Raw genomic sequence first — 20,754 nt, 5'->3', positions numbered from 1 at the left:
TTTCAAAGGAACTGCAACTCTGGGTCAGCTGTGATTTTAAGTAAGGGTACAAATCTGTTCACTGCATTGGGTTTGCTTCCATTTTATGGAGGAAAAAGTTAAATGCATAAAAAAGTTTTCCTCTAAAAATGGGCCTGAAAGCAGGAGTTACTTTCTCAAGAGTTTGCCACCTACAGTTAGCCAGATTGACTGGCTGAGAATTATAAAGAAACACAAGAAGTTCCACCTCAACGTGAAGAGTAATTTCTTTACATTGAGGGTGGTGGAGCACTGGAACAGGCTGCCCAGGGAGGTTGTGGCTCTCCCTCTCTGGAAAATTCCAAACACACCTGGACATGTACCTCTATCTCTAGGTGACCCAACTCGCAGCAGGAGAGTTGGACTGGATAATTTCTAGAGGTCCCTTCCAACCCTAATGGTTCTGTGATTTTTCACTATTTTCATTAGTTCTAGAGAACAAATGCATTTATGAAATTTAGGTAATATTCTGGACCACATCTGTACTATAAACCTAACACTGAAACACCTTCTGTAAACATCTAAAAACATGTTTCGGTGCAAATCCCCCGAAACCGGAAAAATTGGAAATGTGGAAAAACGCTCCCCAGGGTTGTTTTTTATTAATATTTCACTCTGCAGCTGACAGCTATGTTCTTAGAAAAAGTTATTAATTTTTGAATGGAAAAAAGAATACATATTTTTATAAAGGATATGTTTAAAAATACCACTCAGATTTTGACTAGAAAAGTTAGCTTTTGTTTTTCTAATATTTTTTCAGAAAGTTTCATTTTTGTAAAGGTGGGGCAAAGTCAGAGTAAAAATTACCTTTTATCAAAAATTTGAATTAAAAATTAACTGGACTATTTGATAGTGTACATCTTTTCTTGTATTTGTTCCTATTTCAGACAAATTTGAGTGGTCTAGGTTTTAATGAAGTCTTATATTGCATGAATACTTGAAGAGATCTTTTTTTTCCCTGTATCACCGAATACCAGTTGTATGTTTCACATACTTATGTGCCAGCACGTGAGCATTTGTTGACACTGAACTAACCCTGTAATTGTCTGTGCTTGCTCCACTGCACAGGTTCAAGTGTTTTTAAAGTACTGGAGATATGCTGGAAGTATTCGGCCGGGTTCACGGGCAGCAGGCACTGCTCAACTTGCGGCTGAGATGCCTCTGGGGAAGTGAGTAATACTGTATGTGCCTTCCTGCCTCCGTTTTGCTGTCTTTATCTGGACACACGACTCTGGCAGAGAGCAGTAAGTTGGTTTCCAAGCTTCTCGTGCGGGGTGTGCAAGCGCGACGTGCTCAGAACTGGGATTCTCAAGTGTACGCTCTAGCAAGGAACCCGCCTCTGACAGCGCTGCGCAGGCAGACCCGCATTCCACTGGGGCCATCGGGAGAAAGTTAAATCGCCACCGAGGGCGCGCTCCAAGCGCGGCTGCGGGGCAAAGGCCCCGTTCCTGGGCCCGTTCTGCGGAATTCCGGCGCTGGAGCTGCGCGCTGCCCCAGCCCGTGCTGCTTTCAGCGCCTTCCCTCCGCCGAGCCCGGGGCCCCGGTCGACGCCGCCACGCCGCGCAGTGCCTGAAGGAAACCCCCGTTCCCCTTGGCCAAGCTCTGCCTCCGCCCGGCGGTTCTGCCGGGGCGGGCGGTGCGAGGGGCCGGTGCCGAGCACGGGGCGCCCCTCTGGGCAGGGGTGAGGCGCCTCCCGTCTCCAGTGCGAGAACGCCGAGCGCCGCCGGGCTCGCCTGGCCGGCAGCCACACAAAGCGTGGCTCTCCCCTCCCTTTGTCTGCGTGGCTTTGTCTCCTCCGTCCCCTCCCCGCCGCGGGCCGGGACTTTCTCCCAAGCCCCCCCTCCTCCTGCGAGCGCCGCCGTTCTCCCCTCTTTTGTGCCACCTGCGCGCCGTGGGAACGGCCGCTCGCCCAATCCCGGTCCGGCCACGGCCGCTCCGCCGGCGCCGAGCCCGCACAGGTGCAGGCGGGCGGCGCCGGGGAGCGCGCGGTCCGCGCGCGGGGCTCGTCCCGCCGCCGCCTCCCCTCGGCGGCGCTTCACGCGGGAAGGAGGGAGGGACACAGGGAGGCGGCGGCGCGCGCCGCTCCGCTCCGCATGGAAGGCGGAGGGCGCGCGCGTGGGGCGAACAGAGGGGAGGGCGGGCGCGCGCGCGCGGGCGGGGCTCGGCGATATAACCCTTGCGGAGCTGCCTGGGAGACCCCGGGTTTTGGGGCTGCGCCAGCGCGCGCGGCGGCGCCTCCTCCTCCTCCTCCTCTCTTCCCTCTCCCCCCGCTCCGCTCCCGCCCGCCCTCCGCCCGCCCCCCCCGCGCGGAGTGGAAGGGGCCGGGGCTGGTGCCAGCAGCAGCAGCAGCAGCGGCGTGAGCGCTCGAGCGGCCGCCATTTTACGCCAGCTCCAGCAGCAGCACTGCCCGGACACACCGCCGCGGGAGCGCGGAACGGGGGCAGCGCCTCAGCACGCCGAGCCGCGACCCGCGCCCCGAGAGACCCTTCGCACACGGCGGTTCTCCCCCCGCAGACACACACAGGTCAGGGCGGCCGGGCGCTGCCGGGGTGGAAGCGGGCCGGGTGGCAGAGCGGGCTGAGGCGGCGGAGGGCGGGAGGCGCACGCCGGGGCCCTGCAGCGCCGTGGGGCCGGGGCGCTGCGCGATGGGTGGAGGAGCTGCTGGCGCTGCCTTCGTGGCCGCCACTGTCGGGCGGGCGGGGGGCGGCCGGGCCGGTGCGCGGCCCCGGCGTGGCGGCCGCGGCCGGGGCACCACCCGAGCCGGGCCGGCGCGGGGCGCGTGGCTCCCGCCTTATTGTCCCGCCGGCCGCGCCGCTCCATTCATTGCCCGTGAGGGGCAGGGGGCGAACCGCGGCCTCGGTGTCCAGCGTTTGCGCGGGGAGCGGGGCCGCCCGCGTTTGGCGTGGCCCCGGTCACGTCGGGAGGCGGTGGGCGACGGGCAGCGGTGTTTCCTGGCTGGGAAGCGGGGCCTTGCATTGTTCCGGACAGGAGTGCGGCTGGGAGGCGGCGGCGGGGCCGGGAGGCTCCGCGAGCTCCCGGCCGGGTGGTGAAATCGGGCCCGGGGTGTTGCAACCCGCTCTCCGGGGGGAATAGGGTGAGAGGTGGGGAATGGCCGGGGCTCCGGGCGGGGGGGAGCCGCTCCTCCCGCGGGAGTGTTGCGGGGAGGGGGGGAAGTCGGTCACTGGAGGAAGTTGTAGGACATCTGAACGCGCGGAGCACGTGTTTCCATCGGGCTCATGGCCGCCGCCGCCGTGGGTGGGTGCGGGCTGGGAAGAGCGCTTTGTTCCTCTCGCTTGCCCGGCCGGCACCGAAGTGGAGGCGGGAAGGGATCCCGGCCGCGCCCGGGGCCTGGAGAGGCGGCGTGCGCCGAGGGACAGCGAGTTTACAGCGGACAGTGGAGGCGGCCGCGAGTGTCAGTGACGGTATCGCGGTGCATGTGGCAGGTTTGCTTGTCCTGCCACCCCCGCTCTTGCCTTTTTGCTCCATTTCTAACTTGTTCAGAGTGTCTTAGGGAACGTGTTAGAGAGAGGGGAGGTGAGTCAGTGTCTGTCTGGGTTGTGTAAAACCTGCAGTGAAAGCTACCCCACCCCCCCTAGGCAGCGGTGTTAGGGCTTTCCTTTGTGTTAGTGCTTCTTGTGAGGAATTTCCTGCGCCTTGCAAAGCTAAAAAAAAAGTGTCAGGGCGGTGATCTGCTATTTTTTATATTTTTTTTCCCGTGACTTTCAAAGAATAGGGTAGTCTGTTGCGTGTGTTGTCACTTGAATTGTTCTACCTGAAGATCTACTTAGCTTAATTTTGATGCTTATTGCATTTGAACAGATATCTGGAAACATGGCTACTGAACATGTTAATGGGAATGGTACTGAAGAGCCCATGGATACTTCTGCTGCAGTTACCCATTCTGAGCATTTCCAGACATTGCTTGATGCTGGTTTACCACAGAAAGTTGCTGAAAAACTAGATGAAATTTACGTTGCAGGTAAGATCTAAGACTTGCAAAACTACACATACAACATTTCATTGGATTCTGCTGTCTTTGGGCTAAAATAGCAACTTTTTGTGGTTTCCAAAAGTATGGGAACTGCAGTCTTAAAAAAATCTGGATGTTTTAGTCTCAGTACTTCAATTCATTGTAGTATCTTTCAGAGGAAAGTCCCAGGCTACTTGGGCTGAGGGGTGGGAAGAAGTATGCAGAGGACCAGAGCAACAGCTGGAATAGGCAACAGATGATTTTTAGGAGGAGCAGATGATGTGGTCTTTGTGCATTTTTTGCGGTAATTGTAGGTAACTGTAAGAAACTAAGGCCTTGGTATGCATATTCTTGTGTAAGTGATACTTCCTGACATGGTGTTTGGGCTCATGGATGCAGAAGTTATGGTGGTGTTTTTTTTCAGATGTGGTAATAGCCAGCATTTTTTAAGCTTGATTTTTGGACTGTGATGGCCATTTTTAGTGCTGCAGTTTATTTGTATTTATAGTCTTCTAAAAATGTACCAAAGTACCATTGCTAGGCAAGCTAAGTCAGGCTTTGGTAGGTTTTGATAGACTCCTGAATTCGGCTTCAGGATATTGAAATTAAACTTGGCCCATGTAACATCTGGGTTTCACAGAAGTCAAATGAACACATAATTGCAGTAACTTTTACTCTGAGTCTTACCTCTTTTTGGTTTTAATTAAAGGATTATATATCCTTAAATATTTAACTTCAAAGGAAGTAAATGTTTTTTTATGCATAGTAACTTACTTTAATCAGTAATTGATTTAGAGGTCACTGAAATGTGTTAAGGATGCTACATTAGGTTTTACAAAGATTACTGACCAAATATAATTAGTAATTTTTTCTTTTCTTTAGGGCTAGTTGCACATAGTGATCTAGATGAAAGAGCTATTGAAGCTTTAAAGGAATTCAATGAAGAAGGTGCACTGGCAGTGCTTCAGCAGTTTAAAGACAGTGATCTCTCACATGTTCAGGTAACGTTTAGCAATTTACAGTATAATTGTTGAGGGATAAACTGTTGTCTGGGAAGAGGTCTGAGTCTCTTCAGTGATCCATGTGTGATACGTGAAGTGAACACTGTATTAGTTCAAGGTAAAATGAGATTCCTGCTTTGTCATGTTTTCAGAACTGAAGATTGTATCTTTTGCAGAACAAAAGTGCCTTTTTATGTGGAGTCATGAAGACATACAGGCAGAGGGAAAAACAGGGGACCAAGGTGGCAGATTCTAGCAAAGGACCAGATGAGGCAAAAATTAAGGTATGTCAGTAAAAATTAAAGTTATGAGGTCTACCTGTTGTTTGTTTTTCCGAGTTGTTGTGATAGTTACGTTGGTTGTTTTGGAACTGTGCTTTTCTTAAAAAGATTATTACAGATTATTTGTCATATTTGTCATTGTTGAAAGCTGTCACTTGAAATTTTGTTTTGCCCTTTTTCCATTTGAAGTAGAAAGTTAATATGTGCTGGAACCAAACATATAAAAGTGAAGGATTTAGCCCACTTCTTATGACATAATCACTCTCCTCATAAACTGTACCCCAAACTGTCTTAATGGGTAAATTATTTTTTTGACCATGTCTACTGCTAGCCAAAGACTCCTTTCTCAGAGAGTTAGGCATATGATGATTTGTTTTAAAATGCTGTGATTAGCAGCTTTACCAAAGCTTAAGGAAAGGAAAACCATCTAAGCATGTTTAGGTGATGTGGTAAAAAACCCCCAGAGAATTTTTCTTGATTGATGCTTCATGTATATAGTATAAAATGATCATTACAAATAACTTATGTGCCATGTAAAATTAGAAAATATTTTTTCTCTTTATTTTGAGGCTGAGATGCCATTAATTTTAAATTTAAAAAAACTGGTACAGTTTTTGTCACTGCCACATAAAACGACAGTGTTATGAGGACTTGGTCAATAACTTCAAGTAGCATGGCTTTTACTGCTGATGGCTCTAGCATTTAAAATAACTGCAATTTTGTAGTTGTAAAATTGCTAACTCTTGACTGTAATTTGGCTTGTTTAATATGCAGTTTCTTTGTGCGTAGAGTTGATTTGTCTTTGTACAGAATTATTATGAAAGACTTAATTTCAGAGGAGTTTCTCATGTGTTTGCATACTGAATGTCAGCTAACATTTTAAGCTGGTATTATGCCTGTAACTATATCTGTAACTACATGCAGTGGTTCTAGTGAGGGTTAGTTGTCCTGGGATCCTGTATTAAGACTACAAGGAGTTTGAAGGGGGGATGATAAGAGAAAGGAAGTAGTAGTGCCGCTTTGGTAGCTGGGTACCTGAAGCAGTCTGTACAGTGTTCCAGGGGTGTAAGCACTTAAACATGTGTTCTTTAACTTCACACTTATGAGTAATCTCATTAAGTGCAGGGAACTCTTCTGCATAAACGTCTGCAGGATTGGACATGCCAAAACAAGAAGTGGCTCAGACTAAGGTCTTCCTAATTAAAGGGAAGCTCTGTTACTATGATATTACTTGACTTTTTTTTTTTAATGAAAATGAAGGAATTGGGAAAACTGGATGTGAATCTCTAATTTTCTAGCAGTTATAGTTCTTTTACTTCTGTTAATTGTTTTGCAAGTTTCTTGTTGAAGTACTAGCAGTAGATTTGTTTATGGAAGCTTCAAAGCAGTACAGTTTAAAAGGATTTAGAAGTATGTCTGTCTGTGAATTAAGTGCAACTAAACTTGCTCAGTTTGTATGTGATTTTAAAATTTTAATTTTCTTCCTTGAAGGCACTGTTGGAGAGAACTGGCTACACTCTTGATGTGACTACTGGACAGAGGAAATATGGTGGACCCCCTCCAGAGTCTGTATATTCAGGACAGCAACCTTCTGTTGGTACAGAGGTAAGAAGGAGAAGATGTTTATGTAGATGTAGACTTACTAATTGGAAATACTTCTTCTAAACAGTGCTTTGTATGTCTGTTGTAGATATTTGTGGGCAAGATTCCGAGAGACTTGTTTGAAGATGAACTTGTTCCATTATTTGAGAAAGCCGGACCTATATGGGATCTCCGCTTAATGATGGATCCACTAACTGGTCTAAACAGAGGATATGCTTTTGTCACTTTTTGTACTAAAGAAGCAGCTCAGGAAGCTGTTAAACTGGTAAGCTTGGATTTTTTTTTTTTTTTATTAAGTGCACTCTGGCTCAGAAGCAGTTGTCCTCCTGGTCCTAGTGCTTAAATGCTTAAGGTGAAACCGTTATTGTTAGATTACTTCATAAATTTCCACTGGGTGTTAAATTTATTTCCTCATTGCATATGAAGAGTTTCTGACTGCATTAGCAACAGGGAGAAAAAAGCTGATGGACTGCTGTTTGGTCCGGTTAGATGAGCCTTTATTATTAACCAAAGTTGTATTAGCAGTAGTGACTTCTGAGGTGTCTGCATCTGTAGGAGTTCTGGAGAGCAGTGGTGGTGGAGTTGCTGTGGTACAAGGCCAGTGCTGGTCACTATGTCTCTGACTCCTGATGTGTTTCTGCACCAGCAGGGGGCCCAGGTTGGCAGAGTGCTTCAAAGTCACAGAATTTTATAAGATACTTCACATGGGGAAAAATGTCTCTTGAGCCTTGAAGGTCTGTTCTGTTTGTTGCAGCTGACAGGAAAACATCATAAATCCTGCCAGTCTAAGGAGCATTCCCTCTGTTTTACACAGAGGTATGAAATAGTTTGGTGTGGTATACTCCTATAAGCTTCTCAGGTTTTATGCATGAGCTACCCATCACTGAAGAAGAGGGTGGGGAGAAACACTACCCTGATTCTTGCACAGGGCCTTTATTTTCCTGGCTAAGTTAAATTTGAATTTTTTTAGCTGGTTACAGCTACACTGATATGGCCAATATCAATTTGTGGTATGACTTGCGAGAGCTAACCATACACGCTCTGAAGTGTACCGGTACATAAGTATTGCTGCAGTAGAGTTAACTAAAAACCTTGGTTTGTAATGAGGTATAGCTTAAACTAAGGTACCCTATTGACAAGTCAATTGGTGGAGACAAATCAAGCTGAAAATGGGAATTTGTTTTGAGAAAGCACGCAAATATCTGCAAAAGTGGAAGTACAAAACCAATGTGGTGTGTGCGGATTAGCTTTTTAAATAAGAACAGTTGGTTGTTCCAGTGTGCAGTTAGATATACTGGGGATAACCGTGTGTTCTCTTGGTACTTTCATTGTCAACCTAGCTGTACAGAGTGTGTGTTAACTCTTAAAACTTAGCAGAACAGTGAATCAAATCACATAAGTTCTCAGAGGCACCTAGTAAATGAAAAAAAAAAATTTCTTCATTTAGCTGGATTTTGCTTAAAGGCAACATGCTCTGGAAAGTCATTCAAGTCATGTTTCCAGAGAAGTAAAATCAGATCCTAGCCTCAGTCTTCCACTGAATGACACAAGGAAAGGAGCTACTTGATGTCCCTTTGTGTCTGATCTTTGATATGCAGGAAAAAAGCACACTGTGTTCTGCTTGTGTGTCAAATAGCCGCTGAGGGTAATAGCTGAGAAGTCTTGCAGTTGATGGAGTGGACTTTCAACTTTCATGCTAAACTCTTAGAAAGTAGTGTTTGTCTTAAATTGGATTCTGTGATCTGTGTCAGGATTTTTGGAGTGATTTCAACCATATTTGACTGAGTAGTTTGCTATATAAGTTTTTCACGTTATCTAGAAGTTATTCCCAAGTTATCTATCTGGTTTGCAGGAGTATTAGCAAATTGTGGCTGTTGAGTTCAGTTGAAAATTGTAGGTTTATAACTTGTATTAGTTACGCATGCATGGGAGATACTGCTGAAAGACCTCTTCAAAACACTGAACACTTGGTCCTAGGCATTTTCATAACATTTTAACAGGTGGTGTTCTTTTTGATACTGCCTGTAATCTTCTCAGGTATATACAACTTCCCAGCTTTCTGGACTCCTTGGGATAATGGTTCTCTGTTATTTCCCATCTTTTTCCAAAAGGCTTTTTTTTTTTTCTCTAGGACAATATAGAAAAAAAATGAGATTAAAAGTATCTGCATTGCCTATAGGCTTTTGAGTAATAAGAGACAGCTATGTTTTTGTCAATACCAAACTACAGTAGAGAATTAACTCACTGTCTTCAGGCTCCTGGAATTGGTGTAATGTATTTTGCATGCAATTCACGTTTGTGTGGCTGCTCTATGTATCTTCCCCAGTCTGTAGGTCAACTTAATGTAAAGCTGAATTAAAATTTCTGGATACACTTAATGTTGACTTACTTTATTCATTAGCAAGAAGTCTTGAGTTTAAAAGGTCGAAGTCTTGATTTTGTTTATGAATATGCATTTTTAATCCACTTATAATTAATTACTCTTCATATTTTTAATTCTTCTCAGTATCAGGCCATAGTATCACTCCATTTTTGTCTTAAGCACAGCCAGAACTATTTTAAACACAATTTAGGGAATTCTCCTATTTTTGTTACTAGTATTAATTTAGTGTGGTTAACCCTTTGCTAGTTAACTAGAAATGGCACCTCAGATGTTCACACAAGCATTCACTGTCAAAGTATGATTTTTTTAATCTCAGTCACTTTTTCCTCTGTTAAAATGTTTACTTTATACTCTTCAAGAATTACAACTCCAGTTGTGTACTTTTGCACTCATGTTCAGTTCTCCTTCCTATTTCATAGGAAGTTGCTAGAGTTAAGTTTTTGAAAAAATTTCTGTGTGAATAAGGTCACTGTAAATATGTACAGAATAAAAACTTTTGAGGTGAAGCTTGTAGGAAAACATACTGAAAACTATTGAATCATTTAGTATATTTTTACTAGAACAGGTGTAAGCTTGATCAGAATGGAAGTACAGGTGAGTTAAGCAGTTTGTCAACTGTGCATGGAGGTACAGCTTGCCATTTGCTCATAGTGAACTAAAATTAGTAGTGAAAATTTACGTTAGTAAAGTGACAGGACAGACCTCCATATTTTGACTTGTTAGTGAGTAAGTTCTTACATAAGTCAGTGAGAAAAAACCAAAACTGTTGTCTAGAGGGTGGCAATCTCTGCTACTGACTTCAGACACAGATTCCATGGTGACAGGAGGGGGAAACAGTATGCTGACATAGCTACTTTGGTAGCCTGACTGTTTTGGCACTTTACCCAGATCATGATCTGAGCCTTTTTATGGCTATTCTGAGTTTGCAGATGGTATGCATAGTATTTACCTAAAATTGACTACTTTGATGGTCAAGAACACCTAACTGAAGACTGTTTTCTCTGTGTAGAGAGAAACATGCAGTGAAAAATAGTGGTTAATACATTGGAGGATGAAAAATCTACTAGAAACTATCAGTGGAACTGCAAAATGGTAGAAAATATTAATTTTACTTTGTTAATTTTACTCTCATACAGCATACTGAGTTGTATGAGAGACTCTTACATTAGATTATATTTATAGTCAAACTTTGGTGTTAGACTTTAGCAGGAATAGTTGGATAATACTTTCTATTATCCATATAGAATAGAGTATTTAATTTGAAAGGGACCTGCACCGATGATCTTGTCCATCTGCCTGATCATTTCATGGCTGACCAAAATTATTGCTGTCATCTTGATCATCAAGGGCATTGGCCAAATGCTTCTCTTAGACTGGGACAGCTTTGGGGCATTGACCAACTCTCTAGGAAGTTCCAGTGTTTGAGCACCCCCTCAGTAAAAAAAGTTTCCTAATGCAAGGAAATGTTTCCTAGTGTACAGTTCAGTTAGTGAAGAATCACTTCCATAGACCAATAAACAGTCAGCTTCTTTAAAGATGTTTCTTTAGAAAACTCCTTTTTTAGCTACTATAATCTCTCTTCATTAATGTGTGTGTTTATTAGTGATGATAATATATATGCAGTCTTCCTATGCAGCTAGCACCACTCCTACTTCAGTTTCCTACTTAAAAATCAACTATTCCTCTGCCACATGGGCAACAGATAGGGAGATAGAAGTACTTTGTTGTCTCCTGCTAAGTTTTGAGACATAATTCATTGTGAAGATGTCACTCCACGTCCTTTTGACATGTACAGTTCTCCTTTTTGCTTACTTTTAGTGCAGTTACCTAGCTTAGAAAATTTTCAGTAGTGGAGTTTTTGTTTGTCCAAGATAAATATAAATAAACATCTCCCACCAGATTTTATTGCATAAAAACATGATGGGGTGGAGGATAACTAGCTTATTTAGTAAGATTTACCATCAAGCACAAAATAAATCATAGAATAAATAGCTAGATGAAATATTAAAAATCTGTCCTGCTACTTGGCAATAAGATGTTGACCACAAAATTCATTTTCTTAGCTAAAGAGCTGTCTGTTGCAGGGCTTCCAGTTAGAAGTGGGTTGATGTACCAGCAGTTATCCTCCCTGCTGCTTATTTGGATGATGATGCATGTCTGTGTCTGCATCTCAATGAAAGGCATTTTTTGATATTTTCTTAACAGATGTCTACAGTAGTATTTTTTTTTCCCCCTTAAACTGCTGATTTGTTCAGGGTATCTTCCAGATGTTATGGGAGAACCATTTTAACAGAAGTCTTAGGATTTCAAGATTAGAAAGTTATTCTTGCTGTTGACTATCTTTACATGTGTAATGTTAATGCTTTGGAAGCTATTTGCCAATTGCTCTTGAACATTTTGTGGAGAAGACCTGATTATGACTCTCTTTTGTTAACTGTGGAACATCAGAATTAGGGAAGGGAATTTGACTTTAATTGCAACTCATGTCTTGTTTTACACAAAAATAAAGAATTTATAGCTACCACCTATAGAGCAACTTGTATTTTTTTATGCATGGTTGTGAAGGGAGAAGCCTTGACCTTGATGACTTGCATGGTTCTGTATGAAAAAGTTTCTAAAGAAAAAAGTGTTGAGAGACTTGAACAAACAAGGAAGGAAGAATAATTGTTGGCTGAAATTGTGGAGATACTTTAGAAAACATGGGTATACTTCTGAGTAGTTGAATATGCATTGTAAAATGTGTTAAGCTGCAAAAATTTAATGTATTGCTCAATTCTGGGTTTTCCAAAGTAAAATATTTGGTGTGCTGCTGTTGCAGGAGCATGAAAATTATTTGTAACTGATGATTGTCCTTTTTTTTTTTTTTTTTTTTTTTTTGTTGCAGTACAACAACCATGAAATTCGGTCTGGAAAACACATTGGTGTATGCATCTCTGTTGCCAATAATAGGCTTTTTGTTGGCTCTATTCCTAAGAGTAAAACCAAGGAGCAAATTGTTGAAGAATTCAGTAAAGTAACAGGTGAGTCAGTGACTGGATTTTATAGAGCTGGAAAGTGTCAAATATGATCAGTGATGAGCTGTCTTTTAGCTTATAGTTGATGATGAATACAAACTGAGACCACTCAGCATTTATCTCATCCTTATGTGTTGGAGTTTGTTTGGGTTTTTTTAAAACTGTTGTTTTGCTGAGGGCTGAGATATTTGTAATTAGACTAGATAGGTTAGACTGGACTAAGTTTTTCCTGTAAAGTGTGTAATGTTTAAAAATCTGTTCAAAAAATTTTGAATTAAAAGTTTAATAATTTCAATACTAATGGATGTTTTAAAACTTCTCAAGGCAAAACTGAAGCAAGAAGAAGAACGTAACTGGTTCTGTGCTTTATAATTCTTAAATTTTAAGAATCTCTTTTTGATAACATTTGAACTTGCAAAGGTACTGTTTCTCTGTTACTGAATGATAGACTTCAGGTTCTTTAGAGCAATGAACTTTTTAGGTATTGAAGTCTTGCAACTTTTATCTCTTGTTGTTTAGACATTATAGAAAAAACACGCACTGATAAGTGTTGTGACTTAGAGATTTAAGAGAAGAATTGACAAAGCAAAACTTTTGGCTGCCCCTAACTCTCCTCCATTCAGTTAGAGAAAGAATATTCTTCCATAGCTACAAAGACAACCTGCACTTTATAACGCAAAACAATTAATTGAAAGCATAACAAATACTTCATTTCATTTCAGAGGGTCTCACAGATGTCATATTGTATCATCAGCCTGATGACAAGAAAAAGAACCGGGGTTTCTGCTTCCTTGAATATGAAGATCACAAAACTGCTGCTCAGGCCAGACGTAGGCTAATGAGTGGCAAAGTGAAAGTCTGGGGAAATGTTGTTACAGTGGAATGGGCTGACCCTATAGAAGACCCAGATCCTGAAGTCATGGCAAAGGTAATAAAGCTGTAAGGGGACCACAGTGCATTTAAAGTGCTCTGTTCCAAATTAGGTATTTCCTGGCATTAGCCTAAAATTAAATAACATCTTTTCAGCCTTCTTGACAGAGATGTTCTAGCTGTGATGATAAGAAATGAATATACCTTACAAATTATGTGGATTTAAAAACTCTTATGTGGCCTTATATTATTTTGTGTTCCCAAGGCTGAATAGTGAATGTAATTCTTGCCATATGACACATAGGATGATGTAGTTAATTTTTTACCTGGAAGTGATGGTGTGACTCCTAGAGTTAAAATGATTTTGTACCCTAGTATTTGGAAGAACAGAAATAAATATATCCTCACAGAACAGCCTTAATTCTTTTTAAACCTGTAACTGTATCATTTCAGCATTAGAAAGAAAATGTCAGTGTTCAAATGTACACAAATGTATTTTCAAAGTTGCCATTAGCAGTTACTTCTGAGAAGTTCGGCAATTAGCTTGTATTTCGAACTAGGTGGTTGTTTTTAATTTGGGAGAGTTAATTCCTTTTTATACCTAGACTGGCGCTATTTTGGATTTTGAATATTGAGGTGAAGCTGAAGTCTGGACTGTTAACATTTTGAAGTACGTTGTAGCTGTTGTTTTATATATGTGCCTGGTATCTTGCCAGAAACAAACTACCTGATTTTTTTTTTCCCCATCAGAAATTGCCCGACCCTGTCTTTTTCAGTTGTGTTGTGTAGCTGAGTTATTTAATGGAAACTCTTAGCTAGCCCAAATCCTTATCTCTTTCTCTTTGCTTGCTTTTCGTCTGTGCTTTTACTCTCATCTGAGACACGTCACTTGCTGGAGTCCTACTTTGATGGACCTAGTAAGATAGCTTGGCTGGGATCTCCTCTTTGGTGAGCCATAAGGGAAAAGGGTTGGGGTGGGGGCTCATTTTAGGGAAAAAGCTGCTTTTGTAATACAGGTATTACAGAAGCTTTTGGACTATCTTGTCTGCAGACTTTATTTTTCTTGCCCAGCATGATAGACTGTCAGCAGCAGGGAAAGAGTCTTGCAGGTCAAATTTGTGGAAGGTGGCACTTCCTAAATATGGCAGTCTGTATCTTTAGTTTCTTGGCTCAAAAGAGAAGAGACCTAATCCATGAAACAGTTAAAATAAATAACCAGCAATTTCTGCTGATGTAACAAAATAGATGGAAAGGAAATTATAGGGGACATAATCAAGCATCTCTCCTAAGTAAATTTGCAGATGTGCAGATTGAAAGGCTAAAGAAATTAAAGCTTGATTGTGGTTTGCCCCATTTACTGTACAGTTTTTTTGAATGTGTTAATACCTTCTATTATTTTGTATTTGAAATGGGACATGGAAAGAGAAGAAACATGGAAATGAAGGAAAGAAATGTAGGAAACATGGAGAAAAATCAACTTGAATACATTGGTGCCACATGCCAAAGATAGGACACGGAGCTTAGGTTGAAGATGTCTGGAAAAGTGAGGCTCTATGAATAATACTGAAAAAATAGAGAACATCTGGGTTGTGTCTGAAGACAGAAACTAAGATGATAATTGGTGTCTGACCTTCCTCACTGGCTGTGAACTTTAGTTTATTCTTGCAACAAGGAAAGTCTCTACACCAGTCTTTCTTGGCCACCTTCTGTACCTGTGCATAGGCTGACTGCATCGGGCCCTTCTCTAAGTATGAGGTTTATTTTCTGTTCTTGGTATCTTTCTTCTAAGAGAAAGAGCAGCAGAGCTTCTGCTGCAGTCAGTAATCTCCTGGATGTGAGCTGCAGGTTGGCTGTCAATGCTTCTGACTACTGTCAGGCCAGAGCTAAGGGAAAGCCATTGACCCATGTCATCTTGCACATTGCTATGGTAGGAGACTCTGGAGGAAACTGTGACTAGGAGAAGTAGGTTGTTTTTATCAGAATAATCATGTGGTCATCAGTTTTCTTGTCAAGACTGCTAGAAGAGCAAGTCCATAAGAGCAAGCTATAAGGAAGACAAATTGATATATGTAGCCAGAAGGTGAACAGTGTTGTAAATCTTTCGGAAGTGGCATGTCATTTCATCAGTATATGGACACTTACTTATATAAATTTCTGAAATGTCTCCTCAAGTCTTTTTTCCTTTGTCCTTCTGATAAAATGTTGTGGAGAGTACTGTATGGGTAAATACCATATAAATGGACTGTTATCTTAAATACAAAGTAGCTTGAGCATGATGAGGGATGAAGCTAGATTCTCAAGCTAGATGGATGTGCTACAGGAGATAAGTGCTTGTACTTACAGATCAGAGTATACTTGGTTAAAGTATTGACTTCTGGTCTAAAGTGAACTTTTTTCCTACTTCACAAGCAGCTGTGTTGATAGTTTAATTTCTCATAAGTGTCATTTTGTTGCCTCTTAAACCTGTAGTCTAGCTAAATTTATTAATGTTTTACTTGATTTCTGTAGGATGGCTGAGGCTGCAGAGGACGTTCTGGAGTGGCAGGTTAAGCAGCTAAATAAAGTCTTATGCTTGTGGCTGTCTGACAGATTACAGGACAAGAGACAGGGCTAGTAACCCTTGGAGAAATGTGGCCTGAAGTGTTTGTGCTGTAGGTAAGAGGAGGAAAAGGAACAGATACCAGAAGTTTTGGGATAGTCTAATCTTAAGCAGTTTTTTAAATGTGAGTTCTGCCTTTAAAACAAAATGCTGGTTCTGGGTGTATTGCTTGTTAGGAGTATCTATGGATTATTGGTGTAATAATGTGTGAGCTTTAATGAAGAGGACTTCCTTTTTTTCCTGTTCCCTCCCTTTTTAGCTGGCGTAAGTGAAGTAAAAATGGGTTCATCTTCTCTCAACCTATGCTTTAACCTGCCTGATAGCTTTTACATCATCTTTGACTCATTCAGTTACACTTCTAATCAGTACCATGAGCAAAGGTGTTAAAAATTCAGCTGTTTGAGATTAATGGATTTGTCTACACTGGGAAAATTTAAATTTTTTTAAAAATTTAAGTTTTTTTATTTCTTTAGGAAACACTATATTAGTGCGTCTTTTAAAAAAAACAGTGATTATTCTATCTAGTTGTTAATCATGTCAGTCATCACGGATTTATTAGGCTACTTAGGGTTCCTTCTGAGGTTCTAGTTTTCATCCTTTTCTAAAGAACAAGAATATGGAACATTTGCTTAAAAGTTAGCAGTTTTCAAACCCATTGATTAGATTACAGAACTTCTGTAATTCATTTCCATGGAATAAGGTTAAGGTAGCGGTTAGGATATTTTACTAAAAATGGTTATTGTGTATGTGTTACAATAAATAAAGGTTGCTTTTGCCATCAAGACATGTAGGAGAAGCTTAATGCATAATAGGAAACAGCTTTCCTTGTGGAGTTGGCTATGACTTTTATGATCTCCTGAGAATCAGCAGGAGTAACTATTGCCAAAGTCTATGGTTGATACACTGGGTTAGATTTATGGTCTGTAGTATCCCTTCTTCCAAATTCTGCATCATATCCTAGCTCAGCTAGTGAGTGAGACAGATTTATGGAAGCCTGTCCTGGTGTTTTTTGTAACTTAATTACATAGCAGTTCTTCCAAAAAGGGTGTCTGGGTTTATTGAATTCCTGTATGTGGTGGGAGTAGAGTACAGCTCTGTTTCAGAAATCAAGGCATGCTTTCCTTGGTCCTTTCACACTTTGTGTTACTTGTGTTGACCTTCAGGGTCAGGAGTCAGTGCTGCCATGTGCAGTGTTCATTTGATGTCATCAGCTAATTTGAAACCAGTAGGAGCAGAGAGGATGTAACCAGAAGTTGCAGTCTTGCAGCTGATTGGCAGCTCCATTGTAGGCAGGTAAGACTGAGCATTCCTTGGCAGTAGGAGGTGATTAAATTGTCAGAGCATGGTGCCAGCATGTGGAAGGAACTCTTCTCAACAAGTTAAAAGAGTCTTTTAAATTGTGAGAACACATGGATGGCATCATGTAAACATGCTGATGTCCAGTCATTAAGTGCAGCCTCGGCATGGACACAAGGATGAATCTTTCAATACTGTTGGGTCACTAACAGGTGATTCCTGCTTTCCAGTATATGTTGTCTGCTACGTTAAGTATGGGTTTATTTGAAGTTTTTGTCAGACTGCTCTAGATTTTCCTTTATCCTATGCAGTTGATGATTAATGAAATTTATATTGGTGATTTAATCCATGTCAGGCAGTCAAGAGTTGGATGATTACCTGCCTTTCTGATTTTAGAAGCTGCGGAGCAATCTTTGTGTAGCTTAAGAGTCATATTGCATGCTTTAGTGAGCTGGGGGAGGGAATAAACTTCCACAGTTATTTGGGGAAGACTCTTCCTCAAGGGAACAGCAGAGTTTGACTTCAGAAAGTTGAAAGATGACTGGCCAGTGTCAGCCTTAGTATCCTCCCCTGTCTGCAGTTCTGTCTTTTAGCAGTGGTTTCAGGTCACTGAGAGCCCCCCAGGCAAGCACATTCCTGACATTAGGTGTTTGGTGTAGCTATAGCATGGGAACCACAAGTTAAGCAGCTTGGAAGCTGCAGGCCTGTCACCTCTGACCTAGATATTACAGTGATGACTGTTCTGCAAATAACTGAGCTAAAGCCTGTCTAAACAATTAAATGTTTTGATAAGCTAATTGTTTTGTGTGTAACCAATTCTGGTTACCTTCTCTCAAGTTTAATAGTGTTCTGGGTCGAAGATAACTGCTGGTAGGATCCTTTTAAACACTAACACAAATTGGATTTACTTTCAGGATACTAATACTTACGTAATCATGTTTGATAACAGATTAAATTTTCTGTCAGGGAATTTTGGAGCTAGCTCATGCTGTGTGACTATTTTTGTGTATATATTCATATATATGTATATAAAATGCTGTACAGAAAATGTAATGATGTTTTTTCAGTACTGCCAATAGCAGTAACTTGCAAAGCTTCATTTTGTGTTTGAAATTAGATCATAGTCCTAAGTACTTTTTTTTTTTTTTAATCCCCCTTAGGTAAAAGTTTTGTTTGTGCGCAATCTTGCCAATACTGTAACAGAGGAGATTCTAGAAAAGGCCTTCAGTCAATTTGGAAAGCTAGAACGAGTGAAGAAGCTAAAAGACTATGCTTTCATTCATTTTGATGAACGGGATGGTGCTGTGAAGGTAAGTGAAGAGGAGTGTAACTGTGTTGTAAGTAGTGTTAGAAGCTGTATGCTTCTTCTAATTTGAGAAAAAGCTTTGTCTGGAGAAATGGTAATACACAGTCACTGATAACTTTGTCCTCTCTGGGTGTCTCCTAGGATGATGCAATTCTAGCTTGAAAAGTGGATCTTAAATGCACCTGCACTAAGTAATTCTGCAGATGAGTTTTTAAGATAATAATGTTGTTACCATTTGAGACTCCAGTGCCAGAAGTTGAGTGACTCTTCTCACCAAATTATTGATAGGAATGTAAAGCATTTTCTCTAGGGCAGGTGGTAAAAACTTAGGTAATGTTTTTTATTCATTTTTCCAGGAATAAACACTTTTTTTTTTTTTTTTTTTAAAGAGGGGTGCTGGACAATTTAGTAATTGTCATTCCTGGATTTTGCTAGCCCAGTCTTGATGTCTTGTGTTGTTGAGGAAGGGAAAGTGTAATTCCCCTCCTGCCTGTAGTGTATCCATTTTTTTTATGTTCTGTGGATGAATGCAGGATACAGGGGAATTCAGTTTTTCTTACATATCCATATGTCTTAAAGCAGATGATGATGGGGAAGAGTCGTAGTAAGTTATATATCCTGTCAGAGCTTAGCTATGTAGAGTCCCTAAAAGTAGTAGGAACTTTAGGATTCCTCCTCTCAAAATTAACTTGCAGTAATAACTCTGGCCCGTGGGAATTGTACATGGCAGGGAGGGTAGGGGAGGAGACAATAGTTTGCTGTTTGTTTTGTGTTTTTTTTGAGGAGAGGGTTGTGGGGAGGTGGTGGTGTGGATTGGGGGAGGAGTTGGGGTTTTTTGGGGGTGGTTTGTTTGTTTTTTCCTTGTAATCACAATGACTTTAATTTTCGGCTTCTGGTTGAAAAAGAAAGTGATATGTATTGTAAGTAAAATAAAGGCGTAGCAGAATATACTGAGCTCTGCTGTTTGCATGTGTGCTGACATTAGGAATTTATTCATGGATTACAAAATGCGCACTTTCAGAGGACAGTTCTGTCACTTCATTAATTGTAACAGCTTGCAAAGATTGAAGCCTGTTTTCAGTTTTGAGGGGAAGATTTCTAAACTGATACATGAAGTCCTATGTTTGAGAGCCAAGTTCAGAGGAAATGCATAACTGGAAACCATAATACTATGCTGTCTGATGGTCTAATTTTTTTTTAGCTTTATATTGTTATTTTAGCTCTGGATAACAAATTTTAAAATGCATACTCTAAAAGATAGAACAAAATTAATTACTTCAGTTATGCTTGGAAGTATATTTAAAGTCTGGTTAATTCCTTCAGGCAATGGAAGAAATGAATGGCAAAGATTTAGAGGGAGAAAACATTGAAATTGTTTTTGCTAAGCCACCAGATCAAAAAAGGAAAGAACGGAAAGCTCAGAGACAAGCGGCTAAAAATCAGATGTAAGTGTAAATGCATGTAGTTATGTTGTATTACTTCTGAAAGACATGTACAATCCTGTCGGATTAGAACATCTGGGTATTCTGTTAGATATGCTGTAGTTTATACAGATTCTCTGGCTTCTCTGAAAAAAGTTGAATTCATTTTTGTTTGTACAAAAAATCTAACAGTGGTGTTTAGTGATAATTTAGGTACTGTCTTGCTCTGCTTATTAGTGTGAGAGCACTCGAGGAACTGTCTGAAGGTCATGAAACATACATACTTATCACTTTTTATTCTGAATTTCCCTGTACTTCTGCAGTGATGTCACGTGGATGAACTTAGCATTTTGTGTTCCTCTCAGCAGGCTTAGTAATATTGATACAGCACCTCCTCTTTAGTAAAGTACCCACTGAAATGAGGGTCCTGATATTCTTTCTTGCCACTTCCAGAAGATACATCTGCCCAGGAAGCTTATGAACTCATACTGATAGGGATCTTCCACTAGTAAATGCTAAGCATGGTTAAAAACAACAACAACAACAACAAAGAGGCAATTTCTTGCTGGTGTGTTCTGCTTAATGTTCTCATGTGTTTTTCTTCCTGGATATCTTCCTGCTTTCTTAACCACATTCCCTCCCCCACCTTACTTCCAAAAATAACTTTGAAGTGCTGTTGTGCAGCATCCAAGAAGATGGAATAGTGAGGTTGCGAGATTAATAGAGATTTCCACATGGTGACCTACTGTACACATGGAATTGGTTAAGTTTGCCCTGCTTATAGTTCTCTTACCTTTATTAGCCCTTTTGTTCTTCCTTGGGCATCTGGTGTTATTGTAAGAAGTGAATTTCTTCTTTTTTAGCTTTTCTTCTGTGCCAGGCAGGCCTTTTCTGTTTTGCTTAAATCTTTTGCTGATATAGCTGTACTTCTTGCTGTGTATTCTGCATCTTGGCAATACCACCATAAATACCTGTTTATTTAATTAAAAGATA

The 20,754-nt window shown here is 41.3% G+C and overlaps 1 protein-coding gene across 5 annotated transcripts in view; it reads left to right on the top strand.

Moving 5' to 3' along the window:
• The first annotated feature begins 2,314 nt into the window (after positions 1-2,314).
• SYNCRIP (synaptotagmin binding cytoplasmic RNA interacting protein) overlaps positions 2,315-20,754 on the top strand; it is a 25,773-nt gene continuing 7,333 nt past the window's right edge. For 4 of the 5 annotated variants that reach the window (XM_068183990.1, XM_068183989.1, XM_068183988.1 and 1 more), the window contains exons 1-10: positions 2,409-2,542; positions 3,838-3,997; positions 4,871-4,989; positions 5,166-5,273; positions 6,762-6,875; positions 6,961-7,137; positions 12,140-12,275; positions 12,992-13,197; positions 18,195-18,344; positions 19,664-19,785. In XM_068183990.1, the coding sequence (XP_068040091.1) occupies positions 3,850-3,997; positions 4,871-4,989; positions 5,166-5,273; positions 6,762-6,875; positions 6,961-7,137; positions 12,140-12,275; positions 12,992-13,197; positions 18,195-18,344; positions 19,664-19,785 (1,280 nt within the window). In that variant the 5' untranslated portion in view covers positions 2,409-2,542; positions 3,838-3,849. Of the gene's footprint in view, positions 2,543-3,837; positions 3,998-4,870; positions 4,990-5,165; positions 5,274-6,761; positions 6,876-6,960; positions 7,138-12,139; positions 12,276-12,991; positions 13,198-18,194; positions 18,345-19,663; positions 19,786-20,754 lie in introns of all 5 variants that reach the window. The other variant, XM_068183991.1, reaches the window with a different exon arrangement.

Source organism: Anomalospiza imberbis, chromosome 3, assembly GCF_031753505.1.
Source record: "Anomalospiza imberbis isolate Cuckoo-Finch-1a 21T00152 chromosome 3, ASM3175350v1, whole genome shotgun sequence".
Taxonomy (NCBI): Eukaryota; Metazoa; Chordata; class Aves; order Passeriformes; family Viduidae; genus Anomalospiza; species Anomalospiza imberbis.
This window is presented reverse-complemented; position numbering and strand designations above follow the sequence as displayed.